The 22296-nt window shown below is 44.5% G+C and overlaps 1 protein-coding gene across 5 annotated transcripts in view; it reads left to right on the top strand.

The window, feature by feature from the left end:
• GLIS3 (GLIS family zinc finger 3) overlaps positions 1 to 22296 on the top strand; it is a 289724-nt gene that overhangs the window by 263816 nt on the left and 3612 nt on the right. For all 5 annotated transcript variants that reach the window (XM_065549353.1, XM_065549352.1, XM_005296784.5 and 2 more), the window contains one exon: positions 9750 to 9931. In XM_065549353.1, the coding sequence (XP_065405425.1) occupies positions 9750 to 9931 (182 nt within the window). The remainder of the gene's footprint in view (positions 1 to 9749; positions 9932 to 22296) is intronic.

The following is a 22296-nucleotide window of genomic DNA, read 5'->3' on the forward strand; positions in this document are numbered from 1 at the left end:
TTTATATGAGAACTGCCTTGGAACTTTGCCCAAAACTTCCTAGCTTTGACTAGAAATACTAACATATGTAGAGAAAGTCTGTTCCTGATTATTTTTTACTGAGCACAGTCAGTGTACTGAGCACTACACAGAGCACTGAGGTAGACAACAGCCTGCCCCATGCAGCTTACATTTTTTCCCCAACACAGTCAAAAAGAAGGAAGTTCAGGAAATCTAATAAGAGCCTGATCTTATGACCATACCAGCTCAAAGACATTTTGTTATGTTCAGAAAAGTATTGGAAATATCGGTTGAACAGCTGAATCTTCAGTCTTTATAGAGTTTTCCCCATTGCTGTCACACATCCAGTGTGTCAGTTACTGGGTCACTTATGCTCAGAGTAAACAAAGATGATTGGCTGTGCCAGGGCCGGCTCTAGGGTTTTGGCCGCCCCAAACAGCCCCCTGCGCTGCAATCTGCGGCTGCAATTCGGCGGGAGGTCCTTCGCTCCGAGTGGGTGTGAGGCACCGTCTGCCGAATTGCTGCCGAATAGCTGGACATGCCGCCCCTCTCTGAAGCGGCCGCCCCAAGCACCTGCTTGCCAAGCTGGTGCCTGGAGCCGGCCCTGGGTTGTGCACAAGCTAGCTACACACCTCCTAAATTTTATTGCTATGTTGAGAAAAGTAGGCAGTCAAGATAAAGTGACTTCCAACATAGACTCTTGTCACGGAGTATTGGGGGACTCAGGGCCCTGCACCCCCGGCTTCCTGCGATTCACCATGATTCGCAGGAAGCCAGTAAAGCAGGTGGTTTATTTGGATGACAGGAATACAGTCCAAGACAGGTCTTGCAGGCACAGACAACAGGACCCCCTCAGTTAAGTCCAGCTTGGGGTCCCCGGGCATCCCAGCCCAGCCCCCTTTGGGGGGGTCAGAGCCATCTCTGCCTCCCAGCCATCTCTCCAGCCTGCTTCCAGCACACTGCCTTCAGCGACCCCTCCCACAGCCTTTGTCCAGTTTCCCGGGCTAAGGAGTCACCTGGCCTTCAACCCCTTCCTGGGTTCTCATGTTACACACTCAGGAATGCGCCCTCGGGCAGATCCCATCCTCCAATGCCGACTATCCCAGCCACACTCCCCTGTCAGCATTCACAGACCACAGTGAGAACAGGCCCAGTTCGTCACATCTCTCCCCCCTTCGAGACCGAACTGAGCAGGGTCACTTTAGCCAGTGACCCGGGGAAGTTCGAACCTACCCCCGTTCCCATGGATGCCCCCGCATCCCTCCCATTCCTTGGTGAGAATTACACCAGGCCCCTCCAGTTTCACGCCCCCCCTTAGGTTGGGGGTGCTTGATGGCACTCGCAGTTCGCATGTGGGAAGGTTTATGCGGCCTGTGCCCTTTTCCCACCCCCATACCTCTGGGGCTCCAACTGGGCTGTGGTCTTCTCCCAGCGCTCCAGTCTGGAGGTCTGTGCTTTGGGCTCTCTTGGTTTAGAGCCGCCCTTTTTACCTTGGCCACCCTCCGAAAAGGCTCCTCTATGCTGGGCAAGGGTCCTAAAGCTGTTTTCCCCTTGTCCCAGGCCTTCCTCCCCCTCTGACAGGGGTCACAGGATCCGCAGTACTGTCGGACAGTAACAAAGACCCCAGGCCAGTAAAAGCTCCGTAGCAGCCTCTGCTGGGTACGCCAGGTTCCCTGGTGCCCTGAGAGGGGAATGTCATGGGCCCGGCACAGCAGCTGGCGGCGATACTTCTGGGGTACCACCAGCTGCCTCCTGATCCCCCCTGACTCCATTTTCCCTGGGGGAGCCCATTCTCGGTACAGGAACCCCTTCTCCCACAGGAACCTTTTCCGGCCACCTCGTCCCATGGTCTGTACCGCATTGAGGTCGGCCAGGTCCCTTATCTTCCGCAAGGAGGGATCTCTCTGTAACTCGGCCTGGAACTCAGCAGCTGGGACGGGGATGGCCACCTGCTCTTTCTCGCCCGCTGGGCCCGAAGCTGCAGCCTCCCTGAGCCGCGTCCCTGGGCGTTCCCTCCCCACCAGGTTAGGGTCCTGCGCCTCAGGCAAGGCACCCCCCCCAAGGCCAGGACGCAGTGCCCCTCGCCGGCTCTGACCGCGGGTCACAACTAAGGCGGTCTGGGGGCTGCTTGGCCAGTCCTCTAGGTCCCCCCCCATCAACACCTCAGTGGGCAAATGGTGGTGCACTCCCACGTCCTTGGGGCCCTCCTTGGCCCCCCATTTCAGGTGTACCCTCGCTACGGGAACCTTGAATGGGGTCCCGCCCACCCCGGTCAGGGTCAGGAAGGTGTTGGGCACCACCCGATCTCGGGCCACCACCTCGGGCCGGGCCAGTGTCACCTCTGTGCCCGTGTCCCAGTATCCATAAACTTTCTTCCCATCCACCTCCAGGGGAACAAGGCACTCGCTCCGCAGGGACAGCCCCGCGCCAACCCTGTAAACGGAGAACTTTGAATCCGGAGCATCTGGCCCCCCAGAGAAGCTGGCCTGGGGCCCTTCTCTTTCTTGAGCAGTTGATAAGCTGCCAGCCCCTCTTGCGTGAGAAGCCTGCCCCTCGTCCGTCTGGGCCTCTACCAAGTTAACCCGGTGCGGGTTCGGTCTGCTCAGTCTGTCCTTGAGCTTGGGGCACTGGGCCCGAACGTGGCCTCTTCGGCCGCAGTAATAGCAGCTCATGTCCCGTGGGTCCCCTCGAGCCGGTCGGTTGTTCCTGATGCTGGGCATTCCCCGTGGGAGGGGATTCCCCATATTCCCCCTTTGGGAGGTCCCAGGGTGACTCTCTCTCTGCATCGCGGCGGGCCTGTTCCTTTGGGGCTCCTCCCTGCCACCCCCTGACCGGCTCTTTACAAACTCATCAGCCAGCTGCCCGGCGTGTCTCGGGTTCTCTGGCTTTCTGTCCACCAACCACAGCCTCAGGTCGGATGGGCACCGCTCATACAGTTGCTCCAGTACCAGCAGTTTAATCAGGTCCTCCTTCGTCTGGGCCCCACCAGCCCACTTGCTGGCGTATCTTTCCATGCGGACGGCTAGTTGCAGATATGAGATCTCAGGGGTTTTATCTTGACTCCGGAACCTTTCCCGGTACATCTCAGGAGTCAGCCCAAACTCACGTAGCAGGGCCTTTTTGAATAGTTCGTAGTCCCCTTTCTCTGCCTCTCCCAGTTGGCGGTACAATGCCACGGCTTTGGGGTCCAGTAAGGGGGTAAGGACCCGGAGTCTGTCCGCGGGATCAACCCGGTGCAGCTCGCAGGCCGTCTCAAAGGCCTCCAGGAAGTCATCCATGTCCTCCCCCTCCTTGTATGGGGCCATGATGCACTTATCAAAGCTCCGTGCAGTCCTGGGTCCCCCCTCACTCACCGCAGCCGGGGGTTCGCTGCCCTTCAATCTCGCCAGTTCCAGGTCATGCTGACGCTGTCTCTCTTCATGCTGTCTCTGTCTCTCTTTCTCCTCCCGTTCATGCTGTCTCTGTCTCTCTTCACGCTGATGCTGTCTCTCTTTCTCCTCCCGTTCACGCTGATGCTGTCTCTCTTTCTCCTCCCGTTCATGCTGTCTCTGTCGTTCACGATCCCCCAGCTCTCTCAGTTTTAGCTCTTTCTCCCATTCCAGCCAATTCCGCTCCACGGATGCCGAACGTCGCCGGGAGGATCCTCTGCTGGCCGGCGAGCTTCGCCGGGGGGACCCCCTGCTGGCCGGGGGGGTCACGGCGCCCTCGGTATTTGCTGGGCTCCTCCCCACCCTTCCCCTAGGCATAGGAAGGAGGGGTCTCGGGAAGCCCTTAGCAGCCGGCTGACCACTCCCAGCTGGGACAGACACTGGTGCCTGCGCTGCATTTGCCAGGCTGCTTCCCTGAGACACAGGGATCAGTTCATTCGCGCGATCTTCCGCCTCTAGCTGGGCAATGAGCTGTGCTTTGGTGAGCCTCCCAATGTGCAGCCGCCTCTGCTTACACAGCTCCACCAGGTCGCTCTTAAGCCGCTTGGCATACATCTTCCTGCTGGCCACTCACCGGCCTGTGTGCTCACAGCTCCCCACAGTTCCCAGGGGGACCCCTAGTGTGCCAGCCCTTCTCGAGGTCACCGCCTCTCTGCCAGGGTCGAGCTGCAGACTCCTCCACCCCTGGGACCACTCGCTGCGATCCCCCCGGGGGACCCTGTTACTGCAAAAGTCCTTCTCGCTGGTCACACACTCCCAGGGGTAATAACCGTCTCTCTCCCACTCTTCAGCAGGCCTGGTCCCCGTCAATCCCCCTTCGTTTTACTGCTCCCCAGTCACTTACTGCAGGAAGCGCCGTCCACGGGGTGCAGTAGATCCCACCGCTGCCACCAGTTGTCACGGAGTATTGGGGGACTCAGGGCCCTGCACCCCCGGCTTCCTGCGATTCACCATGATTCGCAGGAAGCCAGTAAAGCAGGTGGTTTATTTGGATGACAGGAATACAGTCCAAGACAGGTCTTGCAGGCACAGACAACAGGACCCCCTCAGTTAAGTCCAGCTTGGGGTCCCCGGGCATCCCAGCCCAGCCCCCTTTGGGGGGGTCAGAGCCATCTCTGCCTCCCAGCCATCTCTCCAGCCTGCTTCCAGCACACTGCCTTCAGCGACCCCTCCCACAGCCTTTGTCCAGTTTCCCGGGCTAAGGAGTCACCTGGCCTTCAACCCCTTCCTGGGTTCTCATGTTACACACTCAGGAATGCGCCCTCGGGCAGATCCCATCCTCCAATGCCGACTATCCCAGCCACACTCCCCTGTCAGCATTCACAGACCACAGTGAGAACAGGCCCAGTTCGTCACAACTCTATCTTCACTATCGTCCCTGATAACATGACATGTCATACTTTCATATGGATAACCATTGTTGAACCATTTTTTCCTCCAATGTAATAGTTCCAAATAGGCATGCTTGCCTTGCCTTTCAACTAATTTGTTTTAACAAAAATACTTTTTTGTGGCCACGCAATGGAAGTGTTTCCTAGTGGCTAGAGCACTGGTTGGCCCCCTGGCCTGCTGGATGACCTCAGGCAAGTCACCTCACTATTTTGTGCCTCAGTTTCCCCATCTTTGAAATAGGGGTACTGATGCCCCCTTTGTAAAGCACTTTGAGATTTACTGATGAAACATGATATATAAAAGCTAGATATTATTACTGTTATTATTTTACAGGAACTTATTCTTGATTTGTCATCTCTTTTAATCCCCCACAAGACTTCCATAGTGCAGAATAAGTGGAATTGCATATTTCAAACAGTAAACTCTTCTTGAGGGAAGCTAATTGTTGGGCAGGGTGAAAGGCAGAAGTTTAAGAGCTGGTTAGAATTAATTATAATTTTCTTGGACTTGAAGATCCATTTTTATCTCCCAGCTCTGAACTAACACCAGAAGAGAAGAGTTAGGAAAAATAATCGGGAGTGAAAAGTGGTAGCACCAGGATCAGTAAGTAGCTAGCATTACCCCTTGGTCTGAATAGTTAGCCAATATTCAGAGCCTTGCTGGGTTGTTTCCATTAGGAGAAATAGTGATTATGAGTCAGGTTATTCTTTGGTGCAGTCCTGTTTATTTACAAAGTACACAAAGTCCTGATTCCCTGAACACAGTAGAAACAAACAGCAGGCAGTGTTCTTGCTCACAATTTCCTAGCCTGCCTTTCCAGCCAGTCCTGTGCCTCAGGGAGCAGGGCCATGCTCACTACTGCTTCTGTGTGCTTTTTGCTGCTTTTCTCTTTCTTTTTGGTTGCTTTCAGCTCTCTGCAACGAATCAAAGACCCAGCCTCTGTGTTTGCAATCAGTCCCCAGGAAAAAAACAGCCATCAGGGTTTTAGTGTCCGGTCAGCCTTCCATATGGCTAGTGCCTGGGACAGTGGCTTCCATTGTCTCCAGGTATCTTAGTCCATTAAAGGAGCTTAATTGCTTCTGCCATTTAGCCTGAATGAAGGGTGGGTAGCACGTTCATCAGTTTTAACCAGATCTATGGTAGTCTAGAGATCACAGACATGCCAATGGCAACCATTAACGCCTTCCAGCCTAATAATATTTGAAGTCTGTTCTGGCATCCATTTGCCCTGAATCCGTGCAATTTTTGTGCACGCTTGAGTGGATACAGTTGACTCTCTTGGACTACAAACTGTGTAAAAGTGCACAACTATTATTTGCTTTGTTCCCTTTTCTGGTTGAAACAAGGGGAATGCCTGTGACCTTATTTGAATGCATACACAATCCGATGCTTGTCAGTGCATTGCCACTAGTTCAGAGATTAATTGGTCTGAAACCAGTTCACTGCTATGTAGACGATTCACACAGAGAAAACAGAACCAGAAGGAGAAGGGGGATTCATGGAAGGGAGTTCAGTAGACATGACAACTTCAAGAAGATCAGGTAGTGAAGGTGAGGCAAACTCAGTGAGAGGTTTCAGTTTAAGCACAATGTTGAATATTATTAGGCTAGTCATGTATTTCCATGTCCCCATTGAGACTGGCAGTGTGAAATCAAATAAAGGAATGCTAGCCAAAAAGAACACTAGCCAGGATAATTCTGAGGTGACAACTGTTTGAAATACTTCTTTCGAATACTTCTATGAAGAACTGGAGCACCATCAAAAAACCTTTAAGAGGTCAGGTTTACCCCGAATGGGAATTTTCTTTTTGCTTGTTTCTAACCAGCTTGAATAAGGACAGTCAATTGATATAGCAGTCATAATACTGACATCGGGTTCTGTGTAGGGAATCCAGCAGCCTGGATTAACAATAAAAGTTCTGTTTTGTGTGCAATTGCAGGAATGAGGATTTTCCCCTCCAAATAACTTCTTAGAGTCTGGGATACACAAACAGTTTCGCAATAGTCAATTCTGTGGCCAAGAATCTCAAACCACTTGTACAAATTCTTTTCCCAAACATATAAAAACTTCCCCCTCATCACCACCACCTCCAAATAATCATTTTCAGTGTGCTGGGTCGGGTCTTGCATGTCACTTTGCAAAAAACTACTAATACCAAACATGGTTTCTTGGTGATAGTGGTAGTGGTTTGTTTTTTTGTATTGATGCTTGCTAGCCGTTTGCTCATACTGTACTCTTAATTTGCATTATGTCCAGGTCCAGCCAACACTTACCATGACATTTATTACATTTATTGGTGATCCATATTGACTAATTAGAAATCATCTATGCATGTCACGTTGTATAAATTAATCTGATCATTTAAGCTTTGATAACGTAATTATCTTGTTTCCCCCATCAGATCTTGAAACCATTTCAAATCTAATCATTCATTTACAGGACACCTTTCCTAGCTCCCACTGAGGAATGGCATACTGCGTAATGGCTCCTAGAACATACTAGTTCTAGTTTTGAAGACCCCAGAAAGCATGGAGGAAGGCAGCTCTCTACAAATTTGGCTATTCCTGTTTGCATGGGCTGCAGGGCATGGCCACAGTTCAGGATGGCAGTTTCCTAGCAGTTACAAGCTGATCCTGATTGTTTTAGAAACAAAATTAAATTTGCAGTTCCCCCAGTAACACACTGTGATTTATTCGGGGACAAATCTGGATTGAAACAAAACCAAGTTTCTCTTTTGTGAAGCAGAAGGGAAGTATATGTAGATACTATAGTCACCCATATGAGTAAGCCAGGAATGCATGAAGTGATTCATAAATCATTATAAAGACTACTAAAGTCTACTAAAAAGGATCCCTGTCTAGCTATACAAAGAGGTGTATTATCTTTGGAAGGTTTTTTAGATGTTAAATCAAATGTGAAATCTTTAAAACGGTGCTTTTCATTTTAAGTCTTTGAAAAGGATTTTTTTCCCTGTTGTTGGCTGGCAGTTAAAGCCATTTTTCATTGATTAGTTTTCACAAATGAATTTTGAAAACACAGAGGATGATATCCCACGATTCTTTAAATAATAACGTAAAAAAAGACCAGTCTGTGCATTGTTGTTGATCTCTGGCAGCAAATCAATAATCTTTCTATGTGAGTGCTATCCAGAAAACTAACCCCAGTCTTTCCTCTTTCTTGGGAAACCTGTAATCCTGCAGTTGTAGCACTTTTTAAAAGCCCTCTTATATTTTCTTTCATAAACACTTACTGTATATTTCTTCTTTTGTTAGCCTCAATTGTTACTGCAAAACACACATACCTCGTCCCCACATTCCTTTGCATGTATTTTAAATATATAGTGCAGAAGTTACCTGCAGCAGCAAAAATATGTGACATGTTATAGACTGAGTTACTTAGTAAGGACTTCATGATTTATCCCATTACTGGTCGTATTTCTATAGTTTCTCCTGTACAGACACATCTTTTTAGTAATAAATTTGAGTTTGTATGTAAATATAGAATCAATACAGAGACAAACTAAACTGTAACTAGTAAGAAACAAAAGGGCTACTCAATGAAAGCAAATAGAACAAGCAGTAAAGCATACAAGGTTCGCTATGAAATTTGCTATAATGTTAACATGAGCTATGGATCTGTCAAAAAATAGTAAATGGGTTCCATATATGGTCCAAGTCATGTAGAAGATGTTGACAAAAATCTCTGTTAAATCAGAAGAACTCAGGTGTTTTGGATTTCCATATGCTTGCTCATGTGATGACTTTATGCAGGAGTATTCTGTGGTAATATTACTATAATTATAGCTCCTACTGTATTATTTGTGAGACTATAGCCTCCTTCCATTGTTGCCTAGAAAACACTATTTGTTGCTGGATAGGCAACATGGATTAAGCATGGTCATGTGACTCAAGGAAGCCAAGCCTTGTAACCTCTCTACACCTTGGCTTCCCATCTTCAATGAGAATATTACTTACCTACTTTGTAAAGAGCTTTGACAGGTACAATTCAAAGGAGTAGTTGTTATTATTTCTAACGTTGCTTTAAACCCTTCCATGAAGCCCATAAATACATCCAGGTAAAAAACCCATCCCCTTATTGTAGCAGAAGTAATAATATGGTTTAGGCCCTATCTTCTGAAGTGTTGCACTCCTTTTCCCAACTGAATCAAAGCATTAGCTCAGGAAATGCCCACGGTTTGGGAGTTCATAAATTGGATCCAGATCCAAATTTTGATAAGCTCAGGCTCATCTCCACTTGAAATCATTTAACACGGCAAGATCTTTATGAAAACTAATGTCTATTTTATATTGGTTTAAGATAATTTATTTCAAAATACTTGAATATAAAGTGGAAAAATTTCCAAGAGCTGTTAAAGCATTATATGCAACAGAAAACAATACTTAATAAAAGGACTTGGGACTGATCCTATACTGCCTCTGCCCAGCATTTCTTCTTTTAGGCAATGCCCCACCAGCCATCAACCAGTTTCTGTGCCCTTAGAAGCACCGGAATTGGCTGATTGCAGCCCTTCTAAAAAGGAAGGACTGCCATTTGTCAACTGGTATCCCATTTCCTCCCCACAATACAGTCCTGCAATTTAGCAGTGGCCCTGATGTCAGGTACCCCATCTAAGTATCTATGTGACCCTCATCACTGGACTGTCTGAGCCTCTCCCCTGGAAGTTAAGAGGAGTTTGCCTGGTAGAAGCTTCAGACTGGGTTTTCATTGTTGTTGATCAGGTGTAGTTTATCCATCTAATCTGAGAAACTGGAACATGACTCTTGTGAGTGTTTAGGACTTCACTCTATTCTTTTAGAAATCTGTATCAGTGCCCATTGTTAAAGCACTTTGGTGATTTAAATAATTAAAAACTTTTTTTGCTCTTATTTTTTGTAGGCTTCATACTTCAATCTGTTTCATGATTTTCAGGTTTGCAGCTCCTGCTCCATCTCCCCACCATATCAGCCCCAGGAGAATTCCAGTTCCCCCTCCCATGATGCAGAGACGGACACCCCAGACTCCCCATCTCCTGCAGACTGCTGGAACACATCTGAAGACATACCAGCCAATAACAAACCCCTCTTTTCAACCAAACAGCATCCACATCCAAGGTAAGAAAGTCATCTTGAATTTAGAAGCTGTTTTTATGTCGCTGTTTACTCATTAAACTTCCAAAAGGAGGAGAATGAAAGATTTTCAGAACTAGCACTGGGATTTTCAAAGGAGTGTTAAGGGGTGAGGCACCCAGTCCCCTTTGAAAATCAATAGGAAGTAGGTATTTAACTGCCTTAAGCTCCTTTAAGATTCTCAGCCTACATTTTCAGAATTCATCATCCTAAGTGAGGGGCTATGTGTTTCTGTGTGGAATTATTTTCAGAGCTGTAAATGAAGGACGGCTGAAAATAATTCTGTGTTGTGCATACCCAGTTTTATGCCCCTCATTGTCTCCCAGCTGCACACCCAACCTGTCATCAGGTTTTCAAGAAATCAGACATTTTTTCTCCCTTGCAGTTGTGGAGTGATGAAGGCCATCTTGCTCATTAACATACATGTTCTTTCAAGTTTGTGTTCTCATTTGCACTATGTTAACAGCTTCTTTCTCCCTCTTTGTTCAAACATAAGCCTTTGTAGCCAAGAAGAAAATTAACAGCAGCTGAAAATAAATTTTTACTGATGTTGAGTCAGAATGGTAATTACCTTAACATGTTGAAAATATGTTGACATGGACAGCTCTATTTCCTCTAAGTTAAACATGCAATTTCTCATTTTTGCATGCACAAATTGGGAGCATGTTTTTTTTAAAATGTCACACTAAATGTTCTGTGGTCTGTCATTGCTAGAGCTGATCAAATGATGTAGAACAGTATTTGCAAACATCTGTTCAGAACATCCATACAATTCACCCACTTTCATGGCCTTTGTCATTCATGAGCATTCATGCTTTCTTCACCTGACTGTTTAGCAAATGGCCTGCATGTGCACATGAACAAAGACTTTTGTTTGAACAGGAGTATTTGCAATCTCCTGACCATTACTCTCCAAGAGCAGAGCCTTGTTGCTTGCCAAGATGATGGTCAGACTCTGGATTAGCCTGATCTACTCTGGAATCTCATTTTACAGACAAATTTCTTTTAACTGTAAATACGGTCTCCAGCTTCATTCTGGGCTTTGAAAGCTGCACTGTGGCAGTTTCTAAGTGGAGATGAAGTCACTGATGCAGCTGGGGTCTGGACAGCTGATCTTTTTGAAGATCAGAACTAAGGTTTTAAACTAACAATAAGGCAATCTGGGAGCCAGGGCTCACGCTAGTGTTCATATCAGCCCATCCTGTTGAGGCGGTGGGCCGCCATATTCTGCATATAGAGCCTCTGCAATACTTTCATATCTGGTGCCAGATACAATAAATTAAAATAATCCAGTCTGGAGGAAATGAATGCCCGGATCATCATGAGAGAGACAAGGTGGGTGAAGTAATATCTTTTATTGAATCACCTTCTGAAATTGGTCCAATAATAGATATTACCTCACCCACCTTGTCTCTCTAATATCCTGGGATTGTCACAGCTACAACAACACTGCATGGATCATCATCAACATCCTTATCAGGGAGGAAAAGGTGAGGAAGAAACTGCCTTTTTATAGGCTGTACAGCGCCTTGCACAATGGGGCCCAGTTCCTCAATCAGGATATCTTGGCACTATCATCACAATAGAAATAACAAAATCTTCCTAGCAAGCTGCAGAAGGAACAAGGGGCAACGGCTGCTGCTTCTCCTTCTTCCTTTATTTATTTAATTTTATTTGCCACTGATGGCACCTGATTGTCTAGGCTTGGTGATGACTCAGACAAGACCCCAAGGCGTTTTACTGATTTGAAGGATGGATGTCTTCAGTGAAAAGGAAAGACAAAGTCCAGTCTAGTTCTTTGAAGCATTTACCTTTCTGACCAGCATCACTGTGATCTTATATGGGTTCAATCTGAGCCGGCTTTCTCTTCACCCAGGAGCTAATCTCTTGTAGGCATTGTGACATAATTGTAATGGTACTGGTTACATTTGTGGAATATGAGGTATACAACTGGATGTCATCAGCTTATTGTGGGGTGTTCTTCATTAGCTAATAAGCTTGTCCACTTGTGGCTTATCCAGTACAAAAGCATTGTTATAAGACAAATGGACTAGTTATTCCACTAGATACCCAGGTATGCCAAAGCAGCTGTCATAAATTCATAGAGTTTAAGGCCAGAAGGAATAAATAGATCATCTAGTCTGACTCTCAGTGGACTTGGAGTGGCTTTACTCCACTTTTCTAACTCAGGGGTGGTCAAACTTTTTGGCCTGAGGGCCACATTTGGGTATGGAAATTGTATGGCGGGCCATGAATGATCACAAAATTGGGTTTGAGGCTGGGACTCGGGCGCAGGGGGAGGCTCAGGGGTACAGGCTGCGGGTGGTGCTTACCTCAAGCGGCTCCCGGAAGCAGCGGCATGTCCCCTCTCCAGCTTCTATGTGGAGGCGCAGCCAGGCGGCTCTGTGCGCTGCTCTGTCCGCAGGCACCACCCCTGCAGCTCCCATTGGCCGCGGTTCCTGGCCAATGGGAGCTGCAGGGGCGTCGCTTGGGGTGAGGGCAGCATGCAGAGCAGAGCCCCTGACTGCCCCTACATGTAGGAGCTGGAGGGGGGCCATGCCGCTGCTTCCAGGAGCTGTGCGGAGTGGCCCCCAACCCTGCTCCCCAGCAGGAGCTCAAGGGCCGGATTAAAATGGCTGGTGGGCCAGATATGGCCCACGGGCTGTAGTTTGCCCACCCCTGTTCTAAGTCCTCCAGTCCCCAAGACTCTGGAAGCTTCCAGGGCCTAACAAGGCTGTCACTACAATAACTGTCATTAGTGGATAATGGTCTCCAAGAGGCCCTGCTTCTGACAAACTCCCAGCCCATCCTGGAATACCCCTTATGGCTTGAGGGGCCTGAAACCAGCTCAGCATTTCCTGTGGTAGGGAAATCCTCAGCAGCTGCCTTATAGCATCGAATCCTCATTGCGCCTCTCCAGCAGCACAAAGAGCATTTAAGAGAGACCAGAGACCTAGTCCATTACGTGCATTGTTTATTAGAGATGGGCCTGAGCCAAAATCCCAGTTTTGAAACATCCAGCATATGGAGGAACTTTGGGTTTGTGGGTTTGAATCTAACTCAGGATCCACACTGTGCAGCTTTCTTCTTTCTCTCACTCTCTTTCTCATGGGCTGATCGAGACACCCCCAAGCTTTGGGGGCCAGGACATGTTTCCAGATCTTTTTCAGACCCACCTCTGTTATTTACTTTATACTTTTGGCCTTGCTCAGTGAAGTTTGTGTTTGTTGGAAATTTTCATTTGTCAGTGGGTTTCATATAGGAATCAACAGCAACTCATATTTGAGGCAGTGCAGAGCCTTGCACTGAAAGCAGGTATCAATGAGATGTGGGTGTGATTTCATCAGCTATATATTCAAGAGAAACTGTAAGTTACAGTAACAATGTTACAAATGTAAATTATGTTTTTATTTCACATGTTAAGTAACTTTTTGGCATTATACAGTCTGTCTTTTAGGATGGGGCGCTGTTAGCTGGGTACTCCCTCTCACTTCAGCAAGAGTTATACACAGTTATATCACACTCCCTGCACTACACTGAAAGCTTTATCCTGTAAGTCTGATCTACTGGACTAAACTCTCCCTTTGGCATTTCAAAAAAAATATTTTTTTTCCAAGAGTTCACAGCTATGTTTTCCTGTAGCAACACAAGGATTTCAATCTTCTAAGTCACATCATTATAATGTATTAGAAGAATACCATGGAGCTACTTCATCAGCCTGGGCTATTTCGTATATATCAGGTGGCTGTGGGAAGCTCTGTTGGCCTCAGCCTTCTGCAGTTCATAACCTGCCTTTTCATGATTTAGAGGGCGGTAACTATAGCCACTGAACTTTCAGCTCAATCTGCTACCAAACAATGGTGACATTTTTCTGTCTTAATATGTAGTCTTAAACTTGTCAGCTCAGTTTAAATTGGCTGTACCAAGGAAGAAAGGACTTCATTGCCAACAAGCCTCTTGAACAAAACAAGTTGTAAATGGTTTCCCTTGCTGAAAACTTGAACATCTTACAAACTCATGGAAATCTCAGAGTGCTAACTCTTAAAAAAAAAATGACGTGGGAGGTCCAAGATTGACTCATCTTATATACTCTATCAGCTACTTGCCTTGTGGTATTGCTGTTTCTTAGAAGAACATTGGCAGCTGTTGAGATCTCATGCCTTGTTTCTGGGGCTATCCAACATCAGAACACTACAGAGCTTTTCCTTAAAGAATATTGTTTGAGGGAGTAAATATTCCCTTTCCTTCCATAGGAAAGATAGTCATATCTGAAGACTTTCTCTTGTGAAAAAAAAAATGTAGTATTGCTTGCTGCATGTGGGTTTGGAAGTGCCTACATGGCGTTTAGGCAATGTATTGAGCTGTGCATATGAAGCATAATGATTGTGAAGCAGAAATTATTTGTTTACTATTGATAGCACCGAGAGACCCCACAACTAGGTCAGGGCCCCATTGTGCTAGGTGCTGTAAAGATAGTCCTGACACTGGAGAACCTACAGTTATAGGCTCTGATCCTGTGGCTAGATCTGTTGCTGTATGGAGCCCTCTTGAAGTCAGTGGGGCTATTGTAGACAAAGGGTATGTCTACACGGCAACTAGATACCCGCAGATCTGCCCATGCTAGCCAATTCGGGCTCCCAGGGCTTGGGCTGTGGGGCTGTGTCATTGCTGTGTAGACTTCTGGGCTCAGGCTGGACCCGAAGCTCTAGGACCCTGTGGGGTGGGAGGGTCCCAGAGCTTGGTTTCTAGCCTGAGCCTGGAAGTCTACACAGGAATGAAATAGCCCCATAGCCTGAGCCTGAGTCAGCTGTGGGGTTTTTCTTTGCTGTGTAGACATACCCAGAAAGTTCCATTTGCCTGGGTGCAGTTGCAGGACTGGGGCCTTAGTTTAAGACCAGACATAATAGATGAAAGAAACTAACAAATGAGGTGGGGGCAATGAGGGACAGGAGCTAGCTATAATGAAAAGCCATGTCTTTGTAGTAAAAGGATCTTGTTGTGCTTACAATATCCAGTTAGGCAAAGTCCACTGGGAAGTAGAGCTGTCTAACGCGGTACAATGATATTTGCTGCTGCTGCTATCATTTTGGTCATTTCTGCAATAACAATCTGGTTACACTTCAAGTCTGGACCATACTTGTTACCTATTTGTGGTTTATGGTAGTAGCTAGAGCTGGCTGAATAATGAAAGAAGAAAATGACTTGTGATTATCATTCAGTGGAGAAAATTGCCAAAAGTGGAACAACGGGCTTGTCTACACAGTGTGGCAGTGTGCAGCAGTGGTGTCTGAACTGTTTCGTGCTAACGTGTTGTGCATTAACTGATCAGTGTAGATCCTGCTGGCACGCACTAAACATTCCCGATTGCATGTCACTGTAGTACTGTTTGAAATGGGACTAAGTTAGTGCTCACTAGGAAACTTTTAGTGCAAGCCAGCAGGTTCTATGTGGGCCAGTTAGTGTGTGACACATTGATGCACACTGGAATTTGCATTCCACTGATGCATACTACCGCACCATGTAGACAAGCCCAAATATTGCCTGCCATGAATTATTCAGTGAGCTACCAAAGTAACAATTATGCATTTTTTATTTGTCTTGGGAACCATCAGATTTTTAAAGAAAATAAACTTAGTTGCTACAAAAGTAATTCAAATTGTTAACTTCGTAAAGCAACCACTTTAAAACATCTGTCATTCCACAACTAGGAGGCCTTTTGGCAATACAGGATGTGACCCATTTCTCTTTTTTTTAAATAGCGTAAACATCACTAAATTATCATTTCACTCTAGTTTGATAGCCTGCATGGTCTAATGGAAATAGTAGAAATATGCACCAAGAAACACCATTTTATAGCACCACAAGATGAGGTGCATGTTTCCTTTGAGGATGAGGATTGATAGATCAGATATAGAGTGATAGCATTGTGAAAAGTGTTCATCCAGCACTCCCAAATCAACACACACAGGAAAATGATACAAAACAAAAACATCACATCACCTGTGGGTGAACATGTTTCACAAAGTGATCACTCTATATCTGACCTATACATTTCCCAGATCTGAAGAAGAGCTCGGTGTAGCTTGACAGATTGTCTCTCTCACCTACAGAAGTTGGTCCAATAAAAGATATTAGTTCACTCACCGTGTCTCACTTACAGTGATGTCCTTCAGAGAATGGGATCAGGAAAGGCTTTGTGAGATTCTGCAGAGAGCTGATGAAATCTGCATTACAAAATAAGGTTTCTCACAGAGGGAACTCCACTGTCCTCTGAAATTTTCAGGAAAACAGTCCTCACTGTGCTTGTGTGCAGAGGGGAGATCAGACATCTCAATTTTCTACAGGGCACTCATATGTATTTTCTTTTCACAGTGAAATATGGACCAAATCCTGGTCTCTGGAGTGTCTGTGATGAGGAGACATTGGCCTTCCAGGGCCCCCTCGGGGCCCTGCAGTCCCAGAGACTTCCACTGATACTGAGGTCACAGTACCTTCCCTCCTCACCACCCCATCACTGCTTATTATAAGGCATGAGGTTAAATCCTAGCTCCATTGAATTCAATGGGAGTTGCACCATGGATGCCGATGGAGTCAGCATTTCACCCTACTTTAGACATGCTCAGTACATGGGAGGAGCTCAGCACCTCTCAGGGTCAGCCCCTCAGCTTGGTACAGGATAAGTTTTGTTAGAAGAACTGTTTAAAGTACACAGCTATTATTTTTATTCTGGTTATAAGCATTTCATTTTTCTCAGGAAATAACATTATCATGCCAGAAAGTAACTGCTTGCCTTGTGTCCGGAAGTCATCAATCTTTGACTACAACACTTAAAAGAAAGGAAACACAATTGAAATAACCGTGTGTGTGTGTGTGTGTGTGTGTGTGTGTGTGTGTGTGTGTGTGTGTGTGTGTGTGTGTGTGTGTGTGTGTGTATAGATAGATAATGTTTTCAATCCTTATGTGGAACCGCCATGCCTGGTGGTATTAATGACACACTATGTTCTATAATTCCAATGTTTACAGCTGAGATTTGCCATGTCAAGTGGATGGGTAATTAATAGTATTGAATAAATTTGAATAGAGGTAGGTGGTGGTTAGTTAAAATAAAATACAAACTCAGAAACATCTGGCTTACTGGTAACGAGGTTGATGTGTTAAACAAATAAAACAAAACAAAATGAAGCTGACTTGGCCTACCACACCATCTGAGGCACAGTGCCACAGTATGAACCTTTGCTATAAACATTTGGAATGTTACAATGGTTTGACAGGAATTGCATTTGCTTTTATCCTATCATATGTATTTTATTACATTCTTGAGTGTCTACTAGGAGCAGTAAATCAGTTGTCTCTTCAGCTTTCCCTGGTATCGCCAAAGGTAATGCTTTGGGTCCATTATTAATCAGCGTTTACAGTACATGGTTCCTTTGTGTGCTGTGATAGGATATGAATTAGATGTTCATTTTTATGTAGATCAGACACAATTATTTTAAGATGAGTCTTATTTGTTTCTGTGCTTGCTGTTTTATCAGCTTGTCGTGAGAACTTGGAGGAATGACTAGAAATAAAAATAAACTATTAGTTGTTAGCTCCAGACTCCAACTTAAATTGCATTACTACTCTTATTCTGTTTAGTTATAAAAAAAAGGCATAGTGGATTCTGTACTTACTGTTCTTCAGTGACTTACACATTAACTTGCTCAGTGTATAAAAAGATGTTTTTCCTAACTGTCAATCCTTCAAACTCCAGCTGGATTTGGAAAGTCCAACTGGTTTCTTCCAGTCTGATGCCTCATCCCCAGTATCCCCCACTAAACTGAGGCGTATAATAATTTTGTTACAGTGCAAATAATAGAGTCTATAACCATAGACCTAAAGAGTGATTCTGCTACTGGAACTTCATTAAACCAGTCTCTTAGACGTTCTGTTAAAGATGTTGCATCAGAGCACAGAAACCACTACCACAGTTTAGCTCCCTTGTGGGCAGTCCCAGCTGTGAGGCCAAGAATGGCAAGGGATTGAATTGCCTTCTTGTCTGAGGTATATTGCTGCTGGACATACAATCTGCCAGGTTGTGTCCATCTAGCACTTTTTTTTTCTTACTAGTACTACATTTGCTAAAACAAACAAAAATGTTGCTGTCATTTTTCACTTTGCTATTCTCCCACAATATATCTCCTATCTGTAATAACATGATTTTTCTTTTTTTAACCTAAGCCAGTTTGGACAAGTTCAACCCTGATGTATACCCACTGATTTCCATGAAGCTGGGTTGTGTCTAAAATAGCTGGGTGTAAGCTGGTGACATAAAGTGTTCATATAAATACATACATTTGAATACTTGAAGATTTCATTAGGTCTTTTTTAACATTAGAGTGTTTATTATCTACAGGCATTCCAAGAATACAGCATTTTTCTCTCTTTCCAGCTTAAAAATGATTGATGAATTTGTTAATTAAATGCTTTGTGTGCTTTCTCTATTTTTTTCTCCATTATGTCTGCACAAAACAGCAGTTCTCTTTACATTGGGCCAAAATGTACAATGCTTACTCAGACAAAATTATTTTGCCTCACAGTGAGTGAGGAGGGACAAGAGGACTTGGCTCATTATGCTTACTTTGTCTCAGTTAGTGATTGCACCAGGCTACAATTTGCAATAGTCAATGTTATTGCCAGACTGTTCTGCAGTAAGAATAGGATGCTGTGAAAAGGCACAAATAAAGAATGAGTTCAGAGCAATGAAAGAACATTTTCAGCATGTGTCTTACTGGGCCTTGCCAGCTGGCTCTGACTACTGTAGATTGAAATGATTGTGTTTCTGGTAACTGGTCTGACTCAACAGTAAACTTTCACAATGTGGCCCAATGCTGGTTGAGACAGCAGTTGTTTTTAAGAGCACTTTTTAAGTTTGTCAATAGTAATGGTCTAAATCGAGTTATAGAAAGTATTGTTTTTCCTTTTTTATTTTACTACGGGTTTTTTTCTTAAATGTCAGCACTGAGCAGTGGGGAGATCTATTGTAAATAGCTAACATGCCTTGGAAGCTGGCTCATTTCTGTTCCAATTAAACTTTTTAAATACAAAACTATTCAAAACACTGAGCCCAGTCCTAAGAGTTGCTAAGAACCCACGAGTCCTACTAAAGGCAGTGGGAGTTGAGTGTTCAGCCTCTCTTGGGATGGAGCCCACAGTATGTTAGCAATGCCTATAGCACACATTTGCTGTCTGCTTTAAGGGAAAGGTCAGTTTTGTTGTGCATTGTTTTTCTGCTTCTTTCAGGGTAAGCCAATGTCCCTTCTCTTCTCAAAGAAAATAATCTGAGAGCAAAACTTTTAAAGCAACTTAAAAAACTTTATTTGCTGTGTATATGCATGCACACATATTGGTTGGTTATCTCAATGTGTGCGAACCTAAGTTTCTTATCAAACTCCTCTCTGCTTTTACAAACTGACAAATAGGTCCTCTTCTGAATTCTAAGTGAAGTTCAGACTGCTTTCTCCATCCTTAATGTTGGCCCATATATATCCACTTAAGTATTACATTTTCCATTTTGAAACATGTACACGCGACACATGCCAAGATCGGTATATTTCCTCAATGAGCCCACAGGATTGTAGTCTCAAAGGAAAAATAATTAGAATCATAAAGTTCCTAAATTGCACATCTTTTCTCCAGCTTGGCAGGAAATCAATTGTACCACACAAAGTGATACAGCATGTTTTCCAGTGTATCCTCTCTGCTGCTTTACTAATATTTATGAAATACATTATCCGTGCATAAACACTTAGCACATGTCCTTTATAGACATTTTCCTAGGAAAGGTAATGAAAATATATTTGGATCGTAGTTAGACTACAACAGTTTTGCAGAGTGCTTTGAGCTTTTGCATGCAGGGTGCTATCGAAGTGCAAAGATCCCTCCTGTAAAGCAATCCTAGGTCGGAAGGGTTTTATTTTTTAATAGTCTCTGCAGTTTTAGAAATGCATTAAGTATTCATTTTTTTTAATGATTCTTTATAAATAAGTCAGTGCTGGATGAATCAGGTTGGGCACTCTTTAATCATTAGTAATGGACAAATAGGCTGATATTCATATTCAAGTGACCTATAATTGAATGATATTTAGACACATTCCTCCCAAATATAAACATCATGAGAATGAACATCAGCCGTACAACCCTGCATGAGACAATGCCATCTCATAAAGGGCTACTCCCTTTACTTTCAACTGTCTTTAGGAGGTCTTCTACCTTCTTCCATGTCATCAGGTAGCTGGCTATTCATTTCTTAGTTATTTAGGGGTCAGCAACAGGCCCTGCAACTTCTCTTAACCACTCAAATCACCAAGATGTCTACTCTTTAGGGGATAGACAATCCATAGACCTGCCAGGACCAGCTAACTTCCAGGAAAATCAGAGTCTGCTATAGTCCCTTAACATCAGCAGAGGCCAGAGATGGATGCTGAATAGTCTCTGTTATCATGAATACGCATTTATAATTATTTGGTTTGGCTATGACTGAGACTATGACATTGTCTGAATTATATTTGTGCAATCTTAGGCTGCTTAACAGCACTAAAGCTTGCACTACTGGGCTAATGTATTTGACTTGCCTGTCCCTGGTAAGTACCCAAACTAAGATTTGTCCATGACGCCAGGTTTAACACCCCCTTATAATACTTTTTGCTATTATATTATAAGGAAAAGCTGCTGGGATCTTTAATGACCACAAATTGGCAAAGTTATCTTCACTTTACATCTCATCCAAACTACAATTAACCAGTTTGCTACTGATTTTTTTTTCTTCCAGCTTGAGAAGAGATTTTTCATCCAAATTTGATTCATAGCCCCAAATCTGCAGCGATCACTTTTTTACTGCAGATATGTCCAGAGATGGTTTTTTTCTGATTTTAGTGCTGGTAGGGGGAAAAAAATTTACTTTAAGAAGTTAAAAGAAAATTACTCTAGGAGGGCTGTGTCATATGACAGTTAGTTAACTGTACTAGTTAGAAGAGTCAGCCTAATACATCAGCATTTCTGTTGATAGCAACTTCTGTGGAAGAAACTTGAGATACAGAAAATTTCTTAAGTTGCTTTTTGAGATGAGGTGATTTTTCCTTGCAGTGGCTTTTTGGTATAACTTACTGTTACATATTCTTCAGCATGAGAAATGGCACACCAGCCCTTAGACAATGGATTGTTTGCTTACAAAATCTTCTGAGGTTGTATTGCTCCTGGGCTCGTCTTTTAATGGGCAAGGAGATAGTCATGCACACTTTCTGGGTGAAGTTTAAAGATACTGGATTTGCACCTCGGTGGTTTGCACCCTGTTTACCTTTCAAACTCCTCTTCTCCTTGTGTGATTCTTCAGCAGTTCAGATCAGGCAAGGCACTCAAGCTGGTAAGTGTTGGTATAAATGAGAGAGAGCTGATAATGGGTGTTTTTACGTAGGGGCCTCAGCTTTGATATTTTCTTCCATCCTTCCCCTCTGAGTCTGCCAGAGCCTAAATTGATTACAACAGAGCATGCTACAAGCCCTATCTGTTTTTCCAAGCTTTTCTAGGGGAGGGAGGGAGTGGAAAGAGGGGTCTTGCATCTAATGGCGGGGAAAAGCCTTTTGTTGGTATTGAGACAATTTGTAAATATTTTTGATCTAATGGTGGTTTTATCTTTGGCACATGCTTTAAAACTCGTGATGCGCACATTTTAGAAACCTGAAATAAATATCTTATCTGTTCAGAACCCCAGCAAATAATCCTGTTACCTTGACCTAACATGCAAATCTGTAAGTGGGTGGGAAGAGCAGGATTCCATGGGATAGCTCATTCCATTGTATGCCTTACTAAATTGTATGGCCTCAGGTTCGCCCTGTCTGTTGCCCACTAAGAACTGCCATCTCACCCACTCTGTACTAGATTGTTTCCTCTTGTTTACTTGATACCCATATTTGTAGAACATTAACTCACCGGATATTTGTATGCCCGTTATAGTCATTAAAATGTCAATAAAGAACATAAACACTAGGCTTCTTTTTAAATAACCTCTGAGGAGTTTTCAAGTGATTTAGACATAATGGACCAGATTCTCAACTGGTGTAGATCAATATAGGTTCATTGAAGTCAATGGAGGTGTGTTGATTTGCACCAGCTGAGAATCTGACCTGATGTCTACATGCAGGAATAGCTAAGGGAGAGTATGTATACGTTGTGAGTGCAACCCAATCATTCAGAGCCTCGTACATCAGTCTCCACCATCTTCAACAGCCTTAGAGTCAATTTCAAGCACTTGGATAGGATTTAATCTGCCACCTTAAACCCAGGGACAAATCCTATGGCTTTATGCAGTCCTTATT

Source organism: Chrysemys picta, chromosome 6 (genome assembly GCF_011386835.1).
Source record: "Chrysemys picta bellii isolate R12L10 chromosome 6, ASM1138683v2, whole genome shotgun sequence".
NCBI lineage: Eukaryota > Metazoa > Chordata > Testudines > Emydidae > Chrysemys > Chrysemys picta.